Raw genomic sequence first — 20,164 nt, 5'->3', positions numbered from 1 at the left:
CTAGTATCCATGAGGACTCGGGTTCAGTCCCCAGCCTTGCTCAGTGGGTTAAGGATCTGGCGTTGCCATGAGCTGTGGTGTCAGTCACAGACACAGCTCGCATCCTGTGTTGCTGCGGCTGTGGTGTAGATCAGCAGCTGCAGCTCCAGTTTGACCCCCTAGCCTGGAAACTCCGTATGCCATGTGTAGAGCCTCAAAAAGCAAAAAAATTTTTGAAAAAGCAACTATATTCACAGTTAGGTTCGTAAAGTATCAAAGGAAAATCTTGAATGAGGTATTACTCTTGAGATTCAGTGTGGTAAAATAGAAAATATATATATACATTATACATAGAATTTTTGCATTCAGAACTGCTGTGTTAAATATCAATTTATTAACTGACTGGATGCTTGACCTTGGAAAAACTACTTACTTCTCTAAGCTTCTGTACTTATATATAAAGTTGAGATACAATAATACATACTTTATGAGGTTGTTGTGATAACTGAGTTGTTTTGTTTTTTGTTTGTCTTTTTTGGGCCACATCCTTGGCATGTGGAAGTTCCCAGGGTAAGGGTCAAATCAGAGTCGTAGCTGTCAGCCTACACCACAGCCATGGAAATGCCAGATTCAAGCTGCATCTGCGATGTACCCTGCAACTCACAGCAACGCCAGATCTTAATCCAGTGAGTGAAGCCAGGGATCAAACACACAGCCTTATGGATACTAGTCAGGTTCATTTCCCCTGAGCCACAACAGGAAGGCCGAGACTGAGATACTATATTTCAGTACCCATTTTATAGCATGGCTTCAACAATAGCTAGTTTTGGAGTTCCTACCATGGTGCCATGGGATTGGCAGCAACTTTGAAGCACTGGGATGCAAGTTCAATCAGTGGACCTGCACAGTGGGCTAAGGATCTGGTGTTGCCACAACTGTAGCATAAGTCACAGCTGTGGCTTTGATCTGATCCCTAGCCCAGGAACTCCATATGCCCACAAGGGGGCAGTAGTGACCATTTTATAGGCTATCAACTCTCATTTAAGTGACTGTCCGGAATTCCCTGGCGGCCTCTGGTATTGTCATTGCTGTGGCATGGGTTTGATCCCGGGCTCGAGAACTTCCACATGCTGTGGGCATGGCCAAAAAAGATTTCTTTTAAATAAAATCACTGTGCTTTAGTTTTCAGTTGGATGATTCAAAAAATTTAGCTTAGGTGTTCCCATCGTGGCACAGCGGAAACGAATCCTACTAGGAACCATGAGGTTTCAGGTTCGATCCCTGGCCTTGCTCAGTGGGTTGGGGATCTGGTGTTGCCGTGAGCTGTGGTGTAGGTCGAAGATGCTGCTTGGATCTAGCGTTGCTGTGGCTGTGATGTAGGCCGGCAGCTGTAGCTCCTATTTGACCCCTAGCCTGGGAACCTCCATATGCTGTGGGTACGACCCTAAAAAAAAGCAAAAAAAAAAAAAAGTTTAGCTTAAACATATATATACATGTTATCAGAATATACACAACCATTTGAATTTGTTGTAGTTCAAACCGCAATGATTAGAATAAGTGCTTTGTAGTACAAAAATTCTTAGAAGCCAGTAAAGTTATATATTCATAAACATGTAAAAAGAGCCAGAGTTAAGTCTTTAGTCTAACTGCTAAAATTCTCCAAACTCATATCTATAATGGTAAAGTTGAAGACATTCAAGATAGAGATTCTTAGCCTTGATTCCCATGGACCTACATCTTGTTTGTCATGTTGCCTTTGGCAAAGCTACTCTTTTTTCTCTCTTCTGCATGTTGACAGCTGCAAATTGAAATTGGTGAGCCCTCACATAATTAGAGCTGGTCTCTCCAATGTCATTTAACCAATGCAGCAGTTCTACCTAGCTATTCCGGTTTAGGGGATTGGCCTACCAGATGCTTAATCAGTGTAGATAAAGGAAAAGAGAAAAGTTATAAGACAAATTCAGATTGTGTTGTTCAACTGGATTAAGTTTTTTATATATATTTTTTTAATGTTTTTAGGGCCACACTGATGCCATGTAGAAGTTCCCAGGCTAGGGGTTGAATTGGAACTACAGCTGATGGCCTATGCCACAGCCACAGCAATGCCAGATCTGAGCCGCGCCTGCAAACTACACCACAGCTCACGGCAACGCCGGATCCTTAACCCACTGAGCAAGGCCAGGGATCGAACCTGCAACCTCATGGTTCCTAGTCAGATTTGTTTCTGCTGCACCATGATGGGAGCTCCTTGATGAATATTTTTGATACCAAAATCCAGATTACAAAGTTTGCTTTCAGTTTCCCATTTGTGACTAAAGATATTCCTCATCATCAGTGTCACTATCAAACTGCAATGATTTTGGAAGGCACGCTAATTTAAACATGAATCAGGGCAAAACAACGTTATGAAGATAAATTTCCTCTTTCTGCAGAATCCTAAGATGTACGCTAAAGTCAAATATAAATTGTTTTGTGTTGGAGTTCCCGTCGTGGCTCAGTGGAAACAAATCTGACTAGGAACCATGAGGTTGTGGATTTGATCCCTGGCCTCAGTGGGTTAAGGATCTGGCGTCGCCCTGAGCTGTGGTATAGGTCGAAGACGCAGCTTAGATCCTGTGTTGCTGTGGCTGTGACATAAGCCTATAGTGGTAGCTCCAGTTTGACCCCTAGGCTGGGAACCTCCATATGCTGTGAGTGCGCCCCTAAAAATAATAATAATAGTAAATAAATAAATTGTTTTGTGTTGATTCATAAATAGTAGAGGCTTTGCTATCCAATGAAATAGGTTCTCATCTGGGTTCTTATATTTACTAGCTATACGACCTTGGGCAAGTTACTCTATTTTTCTGGATTTAGTTTTCACTAACTTATTGAGGTTGCATAGCTGATCATAGCACACTCCCCTAAATCCTAGTCTAAAAATCTTATTTATATAACCCCCATTTTGAACAAGTAACAAGTTGTCACTAACAATGCCATTTCCCTTCCAAAAGCAACAGCAACCGTGCACATTTTAGTTTGTTAGATACAGGGTCTTATATTAAGGAGAATGAAGCAATTAACATTATTTTTTTAATTCCTCAATGAATTTTGTTACATTTTATAGTTGTATAATGATCATCACAACCAAATTTTATAGCATTTCCATCCCAAACCCTCAGTGCACCCCCCCACTCCCCAAGCAATTAACATTGAACAATAAAATACTTTTCCTAGAACTCCCTGGGATAAGTCTAAAGAGGTAATTTGCATTGTCTCTATTCAGTTTGAACTGCGTGTGTCAGAATACTACATCTAATATTTCACAAGTGTTCTTTCTTAATTTTACTGTTGAGGGGAAGTTGGGTGAGTCATTTATGTTTGACTCAAAGGGAAAGTACACTTCGGTTGGAATCATGCTTAAAAGCAGATAATGCCTTTCTAATGAAGCAGTTCTACCCAGGTATTCTTCTTTAGCTTGGTGGCCTACCTGATGTTTGTCTTACTTGAACTTTAATTAATAGCCTTATTGTGGAGTTCCCTCGAAGGTGAAGTAGAAATGAATCTGACTAGGAACCATGAGGTTGCAGGTTTGATCCCTGGCCTTGCTCAGTGGGTTAAGGATCTGACGTTGCCGTGAGTTGTGTATGTTGCAGATGAGGCTCGGATCCTGAATTGCTGTGGCTGTGGTGTAGGCTAGCAGTTGTAGCTCCAATTGGACCCCTAGCCTTAGAACCTCCATATGCCTCAGGTGCGGCCCTAAAAAGCCAAAAAAAAAAAAAAAAAAGCCTTATTGTGTGTGTGTGGGGGGGTGTTTAACTGTGGTAAAATATTAACAGCGTTGTTTTATTTATTACTAGTGACATTGACATTGTCACATATATTCCAACCTCCATGAAGGATATATCTAAAAATTGCTTGTTCCTGGAGTTCCTGTCTTGGCAAAGTAGCAATTAATCTGGCTAGGAACCATGAGGTTGGGGGTTCAATCCCTGGCCTCGCTCAGTGGGTTAAGGATCTGGTGTTGCTGTGAGCTGTGGTGTTGATCACAGACACGGCTCGGATCTGGCGTTGCTGTGGCTGTGGTGTAGGTGTAGGCCAGCAGCTACAGCTCTGATTGGACCCCTTAGCCTGGGAACCTCCATATGTCATGGGTGCTGCCCTAAAAAGATAAAAAAAAATTAAAAACCCTAAAAATTGCTATTCCTTGTTTTTTGGGAGGTTTTTTTTTGTTTTTTTGTTTTTGTTTTTTTTTTGTTTTTGTCTTTTTGCTATTTCTTGGGCCGTTCCCGCGACATATGGAGGTTCCCAGGCTAGGGGTCGAATTGGAGCTATAGCTGCCAGCCTACACCAGAGCCACAGCAACATGGGATCCGAGCCGAGTCTGCAACCTACACCACAGCTCACGGCAATGCCGGATCCTTAACCCACTGAGCAAGGCCAGGGATCGAACCCACAACCTCATGGTTCCTAGTTGGATTTGTTAACCACTGAGCGACGACGGGAACTCTCCTTATTTATTTCATTTGTGTGTTCCTATGTCAGCATTTGGTAGGATAGTCTCAGTGATAAGAAAAACATGAAAATAGGAAAATGAGGGTATAAGCTGTAGTTTTGAATATTGCTCTTTTGTAGTCAATAGATACATACAGTCTCCTTTCTAGAGGTCAAGCACTATGTTCCACTCAGACTGTTTGGTTCCCTGAGTGTATATGTATATTTCTGCTGTGCCACAATGGGAGTTCCATGGTTCCCTGAGTATTTTATGAGAGAATTAGAATAAAATAGGGGCGTGCCAATCATGGCTCAGCTGTAATGAACCCAACTAGTGTCCATGAGGACACGGGTTCAATCTCTGGCCTCACACAGTGGGTTAAGGATCCGGCATTGCTGAGAGCTGTCATGTAAGTCACAGATGAGGATTGGATCTGGCATTGCTGTGACTGTGGCATAGGCTGCCAGCAGATGCAGCTCCAATTCGACCTCTAACCTGGGAACTTCCTGTGCCAAGGGTGCAGCCCTAAAAAGGGGGAAAAAAAAACCCAGTTTGTAGCTATAAAGGGTATCATACAGGTAATCCATCTTTTTAATGGAAAAATCTTTTGAAATTTAAATTTATAAACCAGTTAAATTAAGTAGATTAATCATATCAGAAAAGTATTCTTGCAGTTCCCTGGTGACTCAGTGGGTTCAGAACTGAGCATTGTCACTGCTGTGGCTTGGGTCACTGCTGTGGGACAGGCTCAGTCCCTGGCCCAGGAACTTCCACATGCCCAGGCACAGCCAAAAAAAGGGAAAAGATTCTTTGCTCTGTGAAAGAATCTTTACGCATAGGTAGTGGGAAAACTTAAAAATTAAGAGTACTAAAAAAAGTAAGTGTATCAGTCACATTTCAGTCAGGAGATAAAATTACACATGCTGATTGGCATAATTTTACTATACATATATAATTTATAAAGACTTGTTAGTAATTAGTCCAATTACTAAGAGGTGAGGAGAACTAAAGAATACAGGAATAGCCAATATGAGGAGCAGCCTCACTTCTGCATGACAAAACAGTTTGTATTAGAGAGCAAGACTAAGGACATTAGAGTGAAGAGCTGAGTTTTGTTTAATAAGCCATTTTTAGTTCATCTCAATTTATTCTCTCCACCAGACCTCATTTGCCTTTTTTACTGAAATAGGTGACCCCCATGCTTCCTCAGCAGTACACTTCTCAAATTCTACTACCTCAGTGCTGGCCACCCTTGCAGCTCTTGCTGAGGCATCAGCCCCCCTCTCCAGTTCACACAGAGCCACAGGTAGGTAAGGGATATCTGCTGAGTAAATCACCATTTCTTCTTTTGTTTTAAAATCTCCAGCAGATTTAATTTGCCTGAAATGTTAAAGAGTTATGGTTAGGGAGTTCCTATCATGGCTCAACTAGTAGCCATGAGGACTCGAGTCCTATCCCTGCCCCAGCTCAGAGGGTTAGGGGCCCTGCATTGCCTCAAGTTGTGGTGTAGGTCGCAGACGTGTCCCAGATCCCATGCTGCTGTGGCTGTGGTGTAGCCGACAGCTGTAGCTCCAAATCGACCTCTAGCCTGGGAACTTCCATATGCCACAGATGTGGCCCTAAAAAAAAAAAAAAAAAATGTGGTTAGAGATAGCTAGGAGAAAGGAAAAAGGGATGTAGAGTCATTGAGCATCAGAAAGAAAAATAACTGATATAATCAGCCAACTGAATAATATCAGAGAATGACTAAAATATTCCTTTGTGTTTTTGTAGCTTCAAGTTTGTTTGCCCTGACTGCAGTTACATCAGATTGAAATGTTTAGTCTCATATTAGCAGAGTTTTCGAAATACTCTATGTTATGTTTTGGGTGTTTTGTTTTGTTTTGTTTTTGGCCACTGCGTGCAGTGGTTTTATGTGGGATCTCAGTTCCCAGACTAGGGATTGAACCTGAGCCACAATGATGGAAGCACTGAATCCTAACAACTAGGCCATTAGGGAACTCTTTCTATGTTATGTTTTGACTGATACTATCATAGAGTAATTCAAAATAGCAGCCTAAATATTTTGTATTAAAGTATCAAAATATATGGGAGTTCCCATTGTGGCTCAGCAGTAATGAACCCAACTGGTATTCAGGAGGATTCGGGTTTGTTCCCTGGCCTTTCTCAATGGGTTAAGGATCTGATGTGGCTGTGGCATAGGCTGGCAGCTGCAGCTCCAATTTGACCCCTAGCCTGGGAACTTCCGTATGCTGCGGATGTGGCCCTGAGAAAAAAAAAGTTTTTTTAAAAAAGTATCAAAATAGGAGTTCCCTTCGTGGCTCAGTGGTTAACGAAGCCGACTAGGAACCATGAGGTTGCGGGTTCGATCCCTGGCCTTGCTCAGTGGGTTAAGGATCCAGCATTGCTGTGAGCTGTGGTGTAGATTGCAGACTCGGCTTGGATCCTGTGTTGCTATGGCTCTGGTGTAGGCTGGCAGCTATAGCTCCAATTCGACCCCTAGCTGGGGAACCTCCATATGCTGAGGGGGTGGCCCTAAAAAGACAGGGGAAAAAAAAAGTGACATTAAAAAAAAAAAATACATGGAACTGCTGCCTCTCTCATTTTTGTATCCTTTGTTCCTCCAGTGGGTTTGCCTTTATTTTCACTGGGATGTTATTTTGGCATTTCTGGTAGATTTTTACAGATATATCCTATATAGTACCCTTCTGATTTTTGTTTGGTTTGGTTTGGTTTGGTTTTTTTAGGGCCACACTGGCTACATATTGAAGTTCTCAGGCTAAGGGTTGTTGAATCAGAGCTTCAGCTGCCAGCCTATGTCACAGTCACAGCAACGCCGGGTCCTAGCCTCTTCTGCGACCTACACCACAGCTCATGGCAATGCTGGATCCTTAATCCATTGAGCAAGGTCAGGGAGCAAACCATCATCCTCATGAATACTAGTTGGGTTCATTACCACTGAACCACGATGGGAACTACCCTCTTCTGATTTTAAAACAGAAAGTTTTCAGGTCATTTAGCCAAAGCTAGTGGCCTACACGGAAAAGACGTAAGCCTTCATATAAGTAGGAGGCAGAGAGTCATAGGTAGGGCTAAGTAGTCATCTAAGAATCTTCCTGGAACCCTCTGGCAGTCTGCTCCATCATAAATCAAAGCAGATTGTTGATTTCTTTCTACCATTGACATTTGGGTGCTGAGAACATTCCTCCAATCCTGTTATTCCAACTAGCAGCAGTCATAAAGATCTCTCCTCAAATGTGTATGAGTGAGCAGCATGACAGAGGGAAAAGCAGTGTATTAAACTTGTGCTTATTATTCTTTTGATTTGCTCTTTGATGTTGGATAAATCACTTAACTTCTCTAGGTCTCAGTCTCCTCATCTTTGGCATGATGGTTGGATTAGATTATCTACTAGGGTCCTTTGGGCTGTAACATTTAACTATTTTTTGTTTCTAAGAAGTATGAATGGTCTATTTCCACTGAATTGCCTGAGTGTGTCTCATGAGGATTGTCTCTACCCCACTTATTGCGAAATCCTACTTGGGACTCTTGAGATACAGAAATTTCTTAGTAGTACAAACTATTTCCCCTAATAGTCATCAGGGATAACAACTAGCAAGACTGAAATCTTTTGGTTTTTGTCTTTTTAGGCCACACCTGCAGCATATGGAAGTTCCCAGGCTAGGGGTCAAATCAGAGCTACAGCTGCTGCCCTACGCCACAGCCACAGCAATGCCAGATCCGAGCCTCGTCTGTGACCTACACCACAGCTCACGGCAAGGCCGGATCCTTAACCCACTGAGGGAAGCCAGGGATCGAACCCACATCATGGATAATAGTTCGATTCATTACTATTGAGCCACAAGGGGAACTCCCAGGCTGAAAATCTTCTTTTTTGTTTTTTTATATGTAATGATTTTTATTTATTTTTCATTATAGCTGGTTTACAGTGTTCTTTCAATTTTCTCCTGTACAGCATGGTGACCCAGTTACACATTCATGTATAGACTCTTCTCACATTATCATGTTCCATAAGTGACTAGATATAGTTCCCAGTGCTACACAGCAGGATCTCATTGTTTATCCATTCCAAAGGCAATAATATGCATCTATTAATGAAAATTTTTATTCAACATGATACATATAAAGCTCTTATTAGAAAGGTACCTGGGAGTTCCCGTCGTAGCGCAGTGGTTAACGAATCTGACTAGGAACCATGAGGTTGCGGGTTCGGTCCCTGCCCTTGCTCAGTGGGTTAACGATCTGGCATTGCCGTGAGCTGTGGTGTAGGTTGCAGACTCGGCTCGGATCCCATGTTGCTGTGGCTCTGGCGTAGGCCGGTGGCTACAGCTCCGATTCAACCCCTAGCCTGGGAACCTCCATATGCCGTGGGAGAGGCCCAAGAAGTAGCAACAACAACAACAAAAAAGACAAAAAAAAAAAAAGAAAGGTACCTGGCACACAGTAAGTAGTCAGTGCTATATATATGTTACTGTTGATCTGTTAAATGGGCGAAGCCACCTACTGTTTTTGTCTATCTGCTTTGACTTCTGGATATATTTTGTTAATTCACTATTAAATGCCTTTCTTTTCTTTTTTTTTTTTTGCTTTTTAGGGCCACATCCATGGCATATGGAGGTTCCAGGCTAGGGGTTGAATCAGAGCTACAGCTTCAGCCTACACCACAGCTCACAGAAACACCGGATCCTCAACCCATGAGTGAGGCCAGGTATCGAACCCACAACCTGATGGTTACTAGTCACATTCATTTCCACTGAGCCACAACGGGAACTCCTAAATGCCCTTATTTCTTATAGAAATAGATCTATTCTAATTTATATATATATTCTAATAAGCTCCACAGATTTATTTCAACTTTCAAGGTGCTTCCAGAAAAAGGAGTTCCAAAATCAAATATGTTGGGGAGGAGTTCCCATTGTGGCGCAGTGGTTAATGAATCCTACTAGGAACCATGAGGTTGCGGGTTCGATCTTTGGCCTTGCTCAGTGTGTTAACGATCCAGCGTTGCCATGAGCTGTGGTGTAGGCTGGTGGCTACAGCTCCGATTAGACCCCTAGCCTAGGAACCTCCATATGCTGCAGCTGTGGCCCTAAAAAGACAAAAGACAAAAAAAAAAAAAAAAGAATGCATTTGTACATAGAACCCATTCTTAGTGAAAGCTAATAAATATGTCAGTGAAGACATTTTAGAAAATAATGCCGATGCAGCTCAGATCTGGCATTTCTGTGGCTATGGTGTAGGCCGCTGGGAACTTCCATATACCACCAAGTGAGGCCCTTAAAAACACAAAGCTGAAGTTTTATGTTTACTTTTGTCATCTCTAGGTAATTCAGAGGAAATCATAGATGGAAATTCTGTTGACTCATCAATCCAGCAAGTGGTGGGGAGTGGAGGCCAGAGAGTCATCACCATAGTGACCGATGGAGTCCCCCTCGGTAATATCCAGGCTGCAGTCCCTACTGGGGGCATTGGCCAGCCATTTATTGTAACTATGCAAGATGGACAGCAAGGTGAGTTTTCCCACTTAGGCAATTATTTATTTTATTATCATTATTATTGTTGTTAAAATGAGAGTTGCAATGTTTATTTCAGGTTCTCCCTTGTTTCCTTGTTTGGTTTTTTTGTTTGTTTGTTTTTTGTTTTGTTTTGTTTTTTTGTATTCTTTTTTTCTTTTTTGCCACACAGGCAGTATGTGGGAATTCCTGGGCCAGGCAGGGGTCGAATCTACACCACACAGCAGCAACCAGAGCCACAGTGGTGAGAACGCAGGAGCCTCAACCCACTAGGTCATCAGAGAACTCCCGACAAGTGTTTATTAGAAGATATTTTAGGAGTTCCCGTCGTGGCGCAGTGGTTAACGAATCCGACTAGGAACCATGAGGTTGCGGGTTTGATCCCTGCCCTTGCTCAGTGGGTTAACAATCCGGCATTGCCATGAGCTGTGGTGTAGGTTGCAGACGCGGCTCGGATCCCGCGTTGCTGTGGCTCTGGCGCAGGCCGGTGGCTACAGCTCCGATTCAACCCCTGGCCTGGGAACCTCCATATGCCGCGGGAGCGGCCCAAGAAATAGCAACAACAACAAAAAGACAAAAGACAAAAAAAAAAAAAAAAAAGATATTTTAGATACTCAACACACCCCTAAAAATAAGGCAATGAGAGAATAAATGAGAGGTGGGCAAAAAAGCTCTGAAAAAGAAATAGAAATCAGGCTGGGAAAGGCTAATTCTCCTAATATATATATATTTTGTGAGTAAGACCAATAATCTGGTAGAAAAAAGAGCAAATAATGTGAACCAGTAGTTCACTAGTGATGATTCTGAAAAATAGAACAATAATTTCAACTACTTCCTTATAGCAACAGAAATAAAAATAAATATTGCACAGAGATATCATTAAAGCACTATTTTGTCAAGGGCAAGGGAAAACAGGCACTCTTCTAAATCATTGATGAGAGTGTAAATTTATGCATCCTCTGAAGACCAAATTGTCAATATATGTAAGTATTAAAAATGCACATATCTTTTGGCTAAAAAGTTATTTTTCTTTCTCTTTTTTGTCTTTTGGGCTGTACTGCAGCATATGGAGGTTCCGAGGCTAGGGGTCAAATCTAAGCTGTAGCTGCCGGCCTATGCCAGAGCCACAGCAACGCAGGATCTGAGCCACCTCTGCAATCTACACCACAGCTCACTGCAACGCCAAATCCATGAGAATGAGGGTTTAATAACTGGCCTTGCTCATGGTTCCTAGTTAAATTTGTTTCTGCTGCACCACGACAGATCTTATTTCTTACAACTGTACATAAATAAATCTACAATTATCTCAAAATAAAAAGTTAAAATTATATTTAGGTGTCAGGAGCCTTTATGATTTTTGTTTAATGCAGAATATTTATTTTGTTTGGCTGATTTTAAAATTAGCTTGTATTCCTTGAATGCTCAACTGATGACAGTAGAAAGCAGCTTAGATATCTAAATGGAACGGAAGTCAGCAGAAACGAATCTGACTAGGAACCATGAGATTATGGGTTCAATCCCTGGCCTCACTCAGTGGGTTAAGGATCCGGCATTGCCGTGAGCTGGGGTGTAGGTCACAGACCTGGCTTGGATCTGGTGTTGCTGTGGCTGTGGCGTAGACTGGCAGCTGTAGCTCCGATAAGACCCCTAGCCTGGGAACCTCCATATGCCATGGGTTTAGCCCTAAAAAAGACAAAAGACAAAAAAATAAAAAATAAAAATAAAAAGAATTACTAGAGTTCCTGTGTAGAAGAGCCGGTTAAGGATCCAGCATTGTCACTGCAGTGCCTGGATAGCTGAGCCATGATTGGAACTCCTAAACTATACTACTTTTTACAAATTTGTTTAACCAGGCCCAAAGAAGGAAAACTGAGATTTTGTGAATTATCTGTAATGATTTTTTTTTTTTTTTTTGTCTTTTCCTGGGCCGCATGTGCGGCACATGGAAGTTCTCAGGCTAGGAGTCTTATCAGAGCTGTTGCTGCTGGCCTATGCGAGAGCCACAGCAACGCCGGACGAGAGCCGCATCTGTGACCTACACCCCAGCTCACAGCAATGCCGGATCCTTAACCCACTGAGTGAGGCCAGGGATTGAACCCATAATCTCATGGTTCCTAGTCAGATTCGTTTCTGCTGCGCCACAATGGGAACTCCTGTAATGAATTTTTAATCTTAGACAAGACTTCTGTTCCATTTAGATATCTAAGCTGCTTTCCACTGTCATCAGTTGAGCATTCAAGGAATACAAGCTAATTTTAAAATCAGCCAAACAAAATAAATATTCTGCATTAAACAAAAATCATAAAGGCTACTGATACCTAAATATAATTTTAACTTTTTGAGATAATTGTAGATTTATTTATGTACAGTTGTAAGAAATAATATAGAGAGATTCTGTATGTCTATCACCCAGTTTCCACCAATAGTAACATTTTTTTCATAATCCTAGTATTATATTACAGACAGGAAATTGACATTGTGCAATCCACCAACCTTACTGAGATTCTTCCAGTTTTACATGCATTCATTTTTGAGTTTGCCTTCTATGCAATTTAGTGCATGTGTAGATTTGTATGAGCACCACCATAGTGGAGCAATAAAGCAGTTCCGTCACAAGAATCCCTTGTGCTACTCATATCTACAGCCACTTAGAGTTGGCAAACACTAACTCATCTGTTCTCTATCTTTGTACTTTTGTCATTTCAAGAACGTTATATAAATGGAGTTCCCGTTGTGGCGCAGTGGTTAACGAATCCAACTAGAAACCATGAGGTTGCAGGTTCGATCTCTGGCCTTGCTCAGTGGGATAAGGATCCAGTGTTGCCGTGAGCTGTAGTGTAGATTGCAGATTCGGCTCGGATCTGGTGTTGCTGTGGCCGTGCGTGGGCCAGTGGCTACAGCTTCAATTAGACCCCTAGCCTGGGAACGTCCATATGCCATGGGTATGGCCCTAAAGACAAAAAAAAAAAAGAGAGAGAGATCAGAGAATATATTTTAGTTTATTTTATAATTTAAGCAAACCTCTTTGTTTTACTATATATTCATCACCTCCAATTGGTGTCCTTTGGCTTATAGTTCTGACTGTACCTGCTGGTCAGGTTGCAGAGGAGACTGTTATTGAAGAAGAGGCAGAAGAAGCAGAAAAATTGCCACTGACTAAGAAACCAAGGATAGAAGAAATGACAAACAGTGTGGAGGAAAGCAAGGTAATGTTTTTAGCAGTGGTGGAGAAAAGAGAAGGCAAAGACTCAAAAGCCAGAACTTTTAAGGTCCGAACTCTTCTTTATCTTTTTGTCTACTTTCTGAATAACATGTGGTCAGGAATTCTTACCTGTGGTGGTTTGCTTTTATAGGAGGGCACTGAAAGAGAACTACTTCAGCAGCAACTCCAGGAGGCTAATCGAAGAGCCCAGGAATACCGAAACCAGCTCCTAAAGAAAGAGCAGGAGGCAGAACAGTACCGCCTCAAGCTAGAGGCCATGGCCCGACAACAGCCCAATGGAGTTGATTTCACAATGGTTGAAGAGGTGGCTGAGGTAGATGCTGTAGTGGTCACAGAGGGGGAGATGGAAGAGAGAGAGATGGAAATGACTAGGGCAGTAGGGACCACAGAGCCTCATACTGGAGTTTCCATGGAAACTGTTTCATCTTAATGTGCAAGGGCCACAACTTGTACTGTGTCCATCTTTCTCCTCTTTTTAAAAGAAAATACAGAGGACAAACATTGTATACAAATTAAGAAAGTCCTAAAGAAGAAAATTATAGCAAGGTACAATGCTTGGGCTCAGGAAGGCTCTCAATGCAACTGGAAAATTCAAAGACAAATATAGGAAACACGTCTTCTGAGGGACCAAAAGAATAAGGACCACATTTCTCAGCTCTTATCATTGCTTTAAGCATAGAGGTAAAAAAAAAAAAAATGCTGGATGTTGTACATTGATTGTTTTCTAAATGACTGATTTTCAAAAGATTTTAAAATAATATTCTTAATATGGAAACACCCAGAGCCTTTAATAGTTGTACCATCAAGTGACCTGAAAATTTGCCTTAGATTTATTATTGTGTACTTGTTAGAGAAGAAAACTATTTGGCAGAAAGTATTAGAAGCAAGCTTTGGGGAAGAGAAAGAAACATATTCCACTTCCAAAGGAGCAGGCAGGCACTCCCCACTATCCTGAGTTAATTTCACTGAAAAAAAAGTTGTGATTGCCTGACTAAATTTGCATCCATTATGTGTCCATAGCTCAGATGCCGGTTTAAAAAACTGAAACAGAATTTTTAAATACTGAAAAGGAAAAAAAGAAAAAAAAAATTATTGATGTGGGAGAAGTGTGTATAAACCCCAAATCCTCCAGGCTATGCTTCTACAATGCTGGAAAGTAGCCAAGTTAGGAAACAATCTGGTCTGGAAATACCAACTTTGCTCTGGCTGGATTTTATAAAATTACAATCAGGAGGGTAGTCTGTTGTTAGAACAACTTGCTTCCAAACATTTATTTATGTAATATCAAGCTTTAATGTCAACTTTTTAATTTTATAAAATTTTGTTGAGTTTTCTAACATGCTTTTTTGTGGAGCTTACATGGTATCCTTTCATATGCAAGAAAAGACAGGGGCGGGGCACGGCAGAGATGAATGCCAAGTATATTGTATAGTTTTTCTCCCATCTGATTTGGTGTGAGTAAACGGCTCTGTTTCCTTAAGGTCAGGCCTTGTACAGAGCTTTTGTGCCTTATAGGTGCTCAGTGTGGGCTGGCAAAGGGAGTAATAATTGTCAGTGCCATTAAGTAAGGAACCAAAGATTATTTCATCACCTTACACTATGCCTTATCTCACAGTATGCCTACTCCCTTTCCCTAGACATTTTAAAAAGTGTTTTGTTGCTGGGATTTCTTTGCCAGCTTGAAGGGGCTTTTTTTGTTGTTTTGTTGTTTTAAAGAAAGACTATGGATGGAGAGAAAGGGATTGTAGAAAGGTTATTTTACAGAGGTTATTGCCTTTGAAATTGTGCCCTCATCATCCTGGACTTGCTTACTTGCTTTTTTGTAAATTAGAAGCAACCAGAGGGAGATGTGCCAAGTAAACATTTGAATGACTGTTTAGAATGCGGTTTTCTTAATTAGCGATCATGGGGAAAACATACATTTTTAATTTGGAATAAAACTTGACAGTTAACATGGTTCTATTTACCTTGATTAGTGAAGTTATGTGCTGTAGTTTTCTAGAGATGCAGAATCATTTGGGGCTCAAAATAGACTGAAAATACAACTCCCGAAAACAAATTTAACAAACAGAATTGGCTATTAGAAGCTTATAGACAAAACTATCAGTTTTGAAATTAATCTTGGCAACTGGCAACCTTAGCTACGTTTTCTCCATGGACCAAGTACTGAGCGCTTCCCAAATGATCAGAGATCACTCTGCACTGTTAGGGATGATGGAGAAATGCAGTGGAACAGCCTAGGTAACGGTGAGGGTAAAATTGTAGTATCTGTTGTCACATTGTCCTATTTCTGTTTGCAATGTTTTCCTTTTTCTGAGTCTTTGTGAATCAGGTGCTAACAATCAGCTGCTATTGTGTGCCATTTCAGAGTTTAGCTTAACTATAGGGGGACCAAATGTCACTTTAGATGTGTTTTGTGTGTGTTCTTGGTATATATATTGACTTTTTTTTTTTTTTTTTATCTTTTTAGGGCCGCACCCACGGGATATATGGAGGTTCCCAGGCTATGGGTCAATTCAGAGCTGCAGCTGCCAGTCTACCCCACACCCATAGCAATGCAGGATCTGAGTTGCGTCTGTGACCTACACCACAGCTCAGGGCAATGCTGGATCCTTAACCCACTGATCGAGGCCAGGGATCGAACCCGAGTCCTCATGGATACTAGTCAGATTCGTTTCCACTGAGACACGACAGGATCTCCTATATATTGACTTTAATTCCTTCATTTTTTTCTTTCCTGTTAAGGGGGTGGAGGTTAACTCTGCAGAAGATATCCAGGCCCAACCACCTCACTCCCTGAGGTAGCTTCTGACTAGGGGCAGAGAGTTTCCATCCTTATGAGCATGCAGAGGCCCTACTGTTTGAGGGAACTGTTTAGAGGTTCTTATTCTTTTTCTGTAAGAACCTATCATTCCCACCAAGAAAAATACTGAATATAGCCAAGTCATTTTTGATGATGGGGTCTCTGGAATAGAGTGTTAAAGGAAAGTTTGAGATAGGGAGAGAGAAGAGAAATGACTGGAAAGTGGTGGGTAGCAAAAAGACATTTGTGTTTATTTACTTGGCATAGACCTTTTAGCATCCTAGAGAAGGGAAGTAAGATTTGCGCTCTAGGAGTTCTCGTTGTAGCTCAACAGGTCAAGAACCTGACTAGTATCCATGAGAATGCGGGTTTAGTCCCTGGCCTCGCTTGGTGGGATAAGGATCCAGCGTTGGCATAGGCCTCCAGCTGCAGCTCAGATTTGAGCCCTGGGCTGGGAACTTATATGCTGCAGGTGCGACCCTAAAAAGACAAAAAAAAAAAAAAAAAAAAAAAGAAAGATTTGCCCTGTAGTTGTATGGCAGTAGAGAATGGCAGGTCAGGATCCCTTGAAGTAGTCAGAAGTTAAATATTAAAGTTATTAATAGCAATACAGTTTTGAAATTCCCACAGTGGGTTAAGGATCTGGCATTGCTGAAGCTGTAGAGGAGATGGCAGCTACAGCTTGGATTCAATCCCTGGCCTGGGAACTTCCTGCTGCCACGGGTGCAGCCAAAAAAAAAAGGCAATATGGTTTTATGATTTTGTAATTTTTTTTTTTTTTTGATCAGCCATGAAAGTTGGGGAAATGTTGCTAGATCTTCTGGATTAAGAGAGTCCAGCTGGTTTATTGCCAAGGTTGAATTACAGAGAATTAAATACCAGACAAGGGGTTCAGAGATGGTACTTAAGCAGAAGAAACTTGGAGTCTAGGATGATTGCCTACTTTACTTTTTTTTTTTGCTTTTTTGGGGGGTCTCACCCATGGCATATGAAAGTTCCCAGGCTAAGGGCCAAATCAGAGCTACAGCTGCCAGCCTACACCACAGCCATAGCAACACAGGATCCAAGCCGTGTTTGCGACCTACACCATAGCTCATGGCAACGCCAGATCCCCAACCCACTGAGTGAGGCCAAGGATCGAACCCACATCCTCATGGATAGTAGTCAGATTCATTTCTGCTGCGCCACAATGGAAACTCCTTGCCTACTTTAAAATAAAGCTGATCCAGCTATAATGGAAAAAATTAAAATCATTATAAAATGCCAAAAAAATATATAAATAAAATAAAGCTGCTTTAGAAGTTCCCTGGTGGCCTACCAGGTTAAGAAACTGGTGTTGTCACTGCTATGGCTTGGGTCACTGCTTTGGTGAGAGTTCAGTCCTTGGCCAGGGAACTTCCACATGCCATAGGCATGGCCAAAAAAATAAGCTGCTTTAATAATGTCAGTATTAATATAAGAATTTTAGACCCTATACTTAAATTTTGGTCTTAAGCTTTCCCCTAAAAAAGAGAAAGAAATTTCTCTCTCTCTCTCTCTCTCTTTTTTTTTTTTTTTTTTTTTTTGTCTTTTTAGGGCCGCATCCTTGGCATATGGAGGTTCCCAGGCTAGGGATTAAATTGGAGCTACAGCTGCCAGCCTGCACCGCAGCCACAGTAACACAGGATCCGAGCCACATCTGTGACCTACACCAAAGCTCTTGGCAACACCGGATCCCTGACCCATTGAGCAATTGAGGCCACAATGGAAACCTCCTGAAATAAATAAATCTTAGTATTTCTGTTCTTATTCCTGGCTTCAGGGAAATTACTTATAAATCTATAAATGTACATTCCCTTCCTACCACTACCTCAGTGGGATTACTTAATTATAATGCCAGAGTTGAGGTCTCTTTAAATATGAGAGAACTTAGCTTTAGGTTTTCTGTGTTTTGAACTCAGCACCTTAAAAGATGTTCTTTTTCTCTGTCAGATTTATGTTTCATAATTTTTGGATTTGTCTCTTCCCATTTGTCACCCTTACCATTGCATTATTAAAATTTTTGTGTCTTTTCAGTAATGTTAGAAATCTATGGCATGTAAAATGACTTTCTTTCTTTCTTGATATTGCTGTAAAAGGAATGAATTTACCAGAAGGCTCTCCAGTTAAAGTTAGGTACTTTGTGACCAGGGCATTTTAACACTCCTTTGCTGTGTGCATATTACTGTTTATGTTTATAAATACATATGAATTTCCCCACTTTTCTCTTTGTTTATATGAGGTTCAACTCTGAAGTACCTTGTAAAAACTGGAAATATTTTTATTTCATTAAACATATTAGGGAGTTTCTTTCAATTATTTAAAGGGGCTAAGGGAAAAAAAAGCATTACTTTGGCCCTTTTCTTAAAGGCATGCTCAGCAGGCAGTAATGAGAAACCTGAGGAGTGAGGCCCTAGGGAGAGCCAGTACCTAGCTTTGCAGAGATTTCTTTAGCATATAGTGTGATGACATCATGTAAACTGAAAGATTCAGAGCAATGTCAGGGGTAGAGATGGAGCTACCCTTCCACAGAACAGAGCAAGCCTCCTTTCCACTCCAGCGGCAGCTATTTTGAATGGAATTTGTACAATTTCTTACACCTCTGAACGGGAAAGAAATCCTAAAGATCCATGGCAGAAGGAATAGACATTCTGTACATCTCCTTTCCTAGTTTATAGACATCTCAGCCTTTAAAAAGATCATTTTGAGAAAGCTTCTTTGGCTCTCTCCTAATAAATCATATTATGGACCTATAGAGCTAGAAGACTTGAGGCCTATAGTGAACTATTCCCAGAAGTTTAATATTGAGTAGAAATCTGGTTTTGTCCAAATTTATTGGAGAATGGCCTCCTATTCTCCACTCCTTATGATGATGTCTGTATGACCAGAAAAGGAGCTTTAGAATGGAATACATATCAAGACCACCTATGTGCTGCTCTAGGCTCTTATCTATTTCCATTCTATGTATATTTACCCCTTCTGAGTTAGTACCTTATTTCCTATGCCAATATGTACAAGAGACCAGGAACAAGAAGGATGTGAATTTGAATTAAGTAGCTTTGAACCTCTGGTGCTGCTTTTTTTTTTTTTTTTTTTTTTAAGGCTCTCTAAAATTAAGGAGTGGAGATATCCCTAGACTCTAGACTCTACGTAGCAATTTGGCTTGTTAATGGCAGGAAATTCTGATTGCCTATCTCTGTCCTCCTCTTTTCTAACTACTTCTGCTTAGGTTGACCCCATTGTTTTTATCTCATTGAGTCTTTCCCAGGCACTAGAACTTAATTAGTAGATCATTTTTAATCTTTCCTTTCTACTCCCCACCTTCCCTACCATATATTTTCTGTTTATTCTTAAGTGGTTTTGTTTCTGAGAATTAATCTAGGTCCTATGCTTCCTAGTTGGTTTCAGGCATTTTGCTCTATCAACATTAATGATAGCAGCTCCCTTTTCTGGCTTTGCCCTATGTACTGTCCTTCTGCCAAGGCCATTTGTGTTGGAGGGAGCAGAGAAAGGGAAGATGGGGTACTTAGATTCTTAAAACATCTTCAGTTTTTCAGGTTGTCTAACAGCTTTATGTACAGTATGTTTTAGGAAAAGTTAAATATACTTCCTTTTTTATTTAGGATTTTAATAAAATAGGTTTTGATTCTGATGAGAATGTGTGTGTGTATGTGAGCATTTGTGTGTATGTATACCTATACAGATCTATATTATATATACAGTTTTTGTACTATCATTCAAAATAAAAAGATGTTTCTTAATAAAATGTCAAAGTCTTGCAATTTTAGGTGTCACTAAAATTGTTTCTATCTCCTGGGAAAACACTGTATCTACTCCCTGGTCACAGATAAACCTCAATATCAAATTTTCTTGTCTGGGAGTTCCCACTGTGGCACAGGGAGCTAAGAATCTGACTGCAGCAGCTCAAATTGCTGCAGAGGTGAAGGTTTAATCCCTGGCCCCAAGCAGTGGGATAAAGGATTCAGTCCCTGGCCTGGGAACTTCTATATGCCATGGGTGTGGCCATTTAAAAAAAAAGTTTTCCCCCTCCAAGTTTATGAAGGTGGAGCAACAGGAAGGTTTTGGCGGGTGGTTTCCCCGTTGGGCGTCTCTTCTAACCCACACACCCTTTG

At 41.1% G+C, this 20,164-nt stretch overlaps 1 protein-coding gene across 11 annotated transcripts in view; it reads left to right on the top strand.

The window, feature by feature from the left end:
* The window catches only part of GABPB2 (GA binding protein transcription factor subunit beta 2), a 35,666-nt gene extending 15,853 nt beyond the window's left edge, over positions 1-19,813 (top strand). For 5 of the 11 annotated variants that reach the window (XM_005663481.4, XM_003125771.7, XM_005663477.4 and 2 more), the window contains 4 exons: positions 5,643-5,759; positions 9,799-9,984; positions 13,063-13,193; positions 13,341-19,813. In XM_005663481.4, the coding sequence (XP_005663538.1) occupies positions 5,643-5,759; positions 9,799-9,984; positions 13,063-13,193; positions 13,341-13,640 (734 nt within the window). In that variant the 3' untranslated portion in view covers positions 13,641-19,813. Of the gene's footprint in view, positions 1-5,642; positions 5,760-9,798; positions 10,285-12,340; positions 13,194-13,340 lie in introns of all 11 variants that reach the window. The other 6 variants (XM_085023077.1, XM_005663479.4, XM_005663480.4 and 3 more) reach the window with 2 other exon arrangements.
* The last annotated feature ends 351 nt before the right edge of the window (positions 19,814-20,164 follow it).

This window comes from Sus scrofa, chromosome 4 (assembly GCF_054392235.1).
Source record: "Sus scrofa isolate SSC_HxYL_T2T_F1_AM1 chromosome 4, Sscrofa_HxYL_maternal_Yorkshire_Landrace_v2.0, whole genome shotgun sequence".
In the NCBI taxonomy this organism is placed as follows: Eukaryota; Metazoa; Chordata; class Mammalia; order Artiodactyla; family Suidae; genus Sus; species Sus scrofa.
The sequence above is the reverse complement of the archived record's forward strand: the minus strand, read 5'-3'. Positions and strand labels throughout refer to the sequence as shown.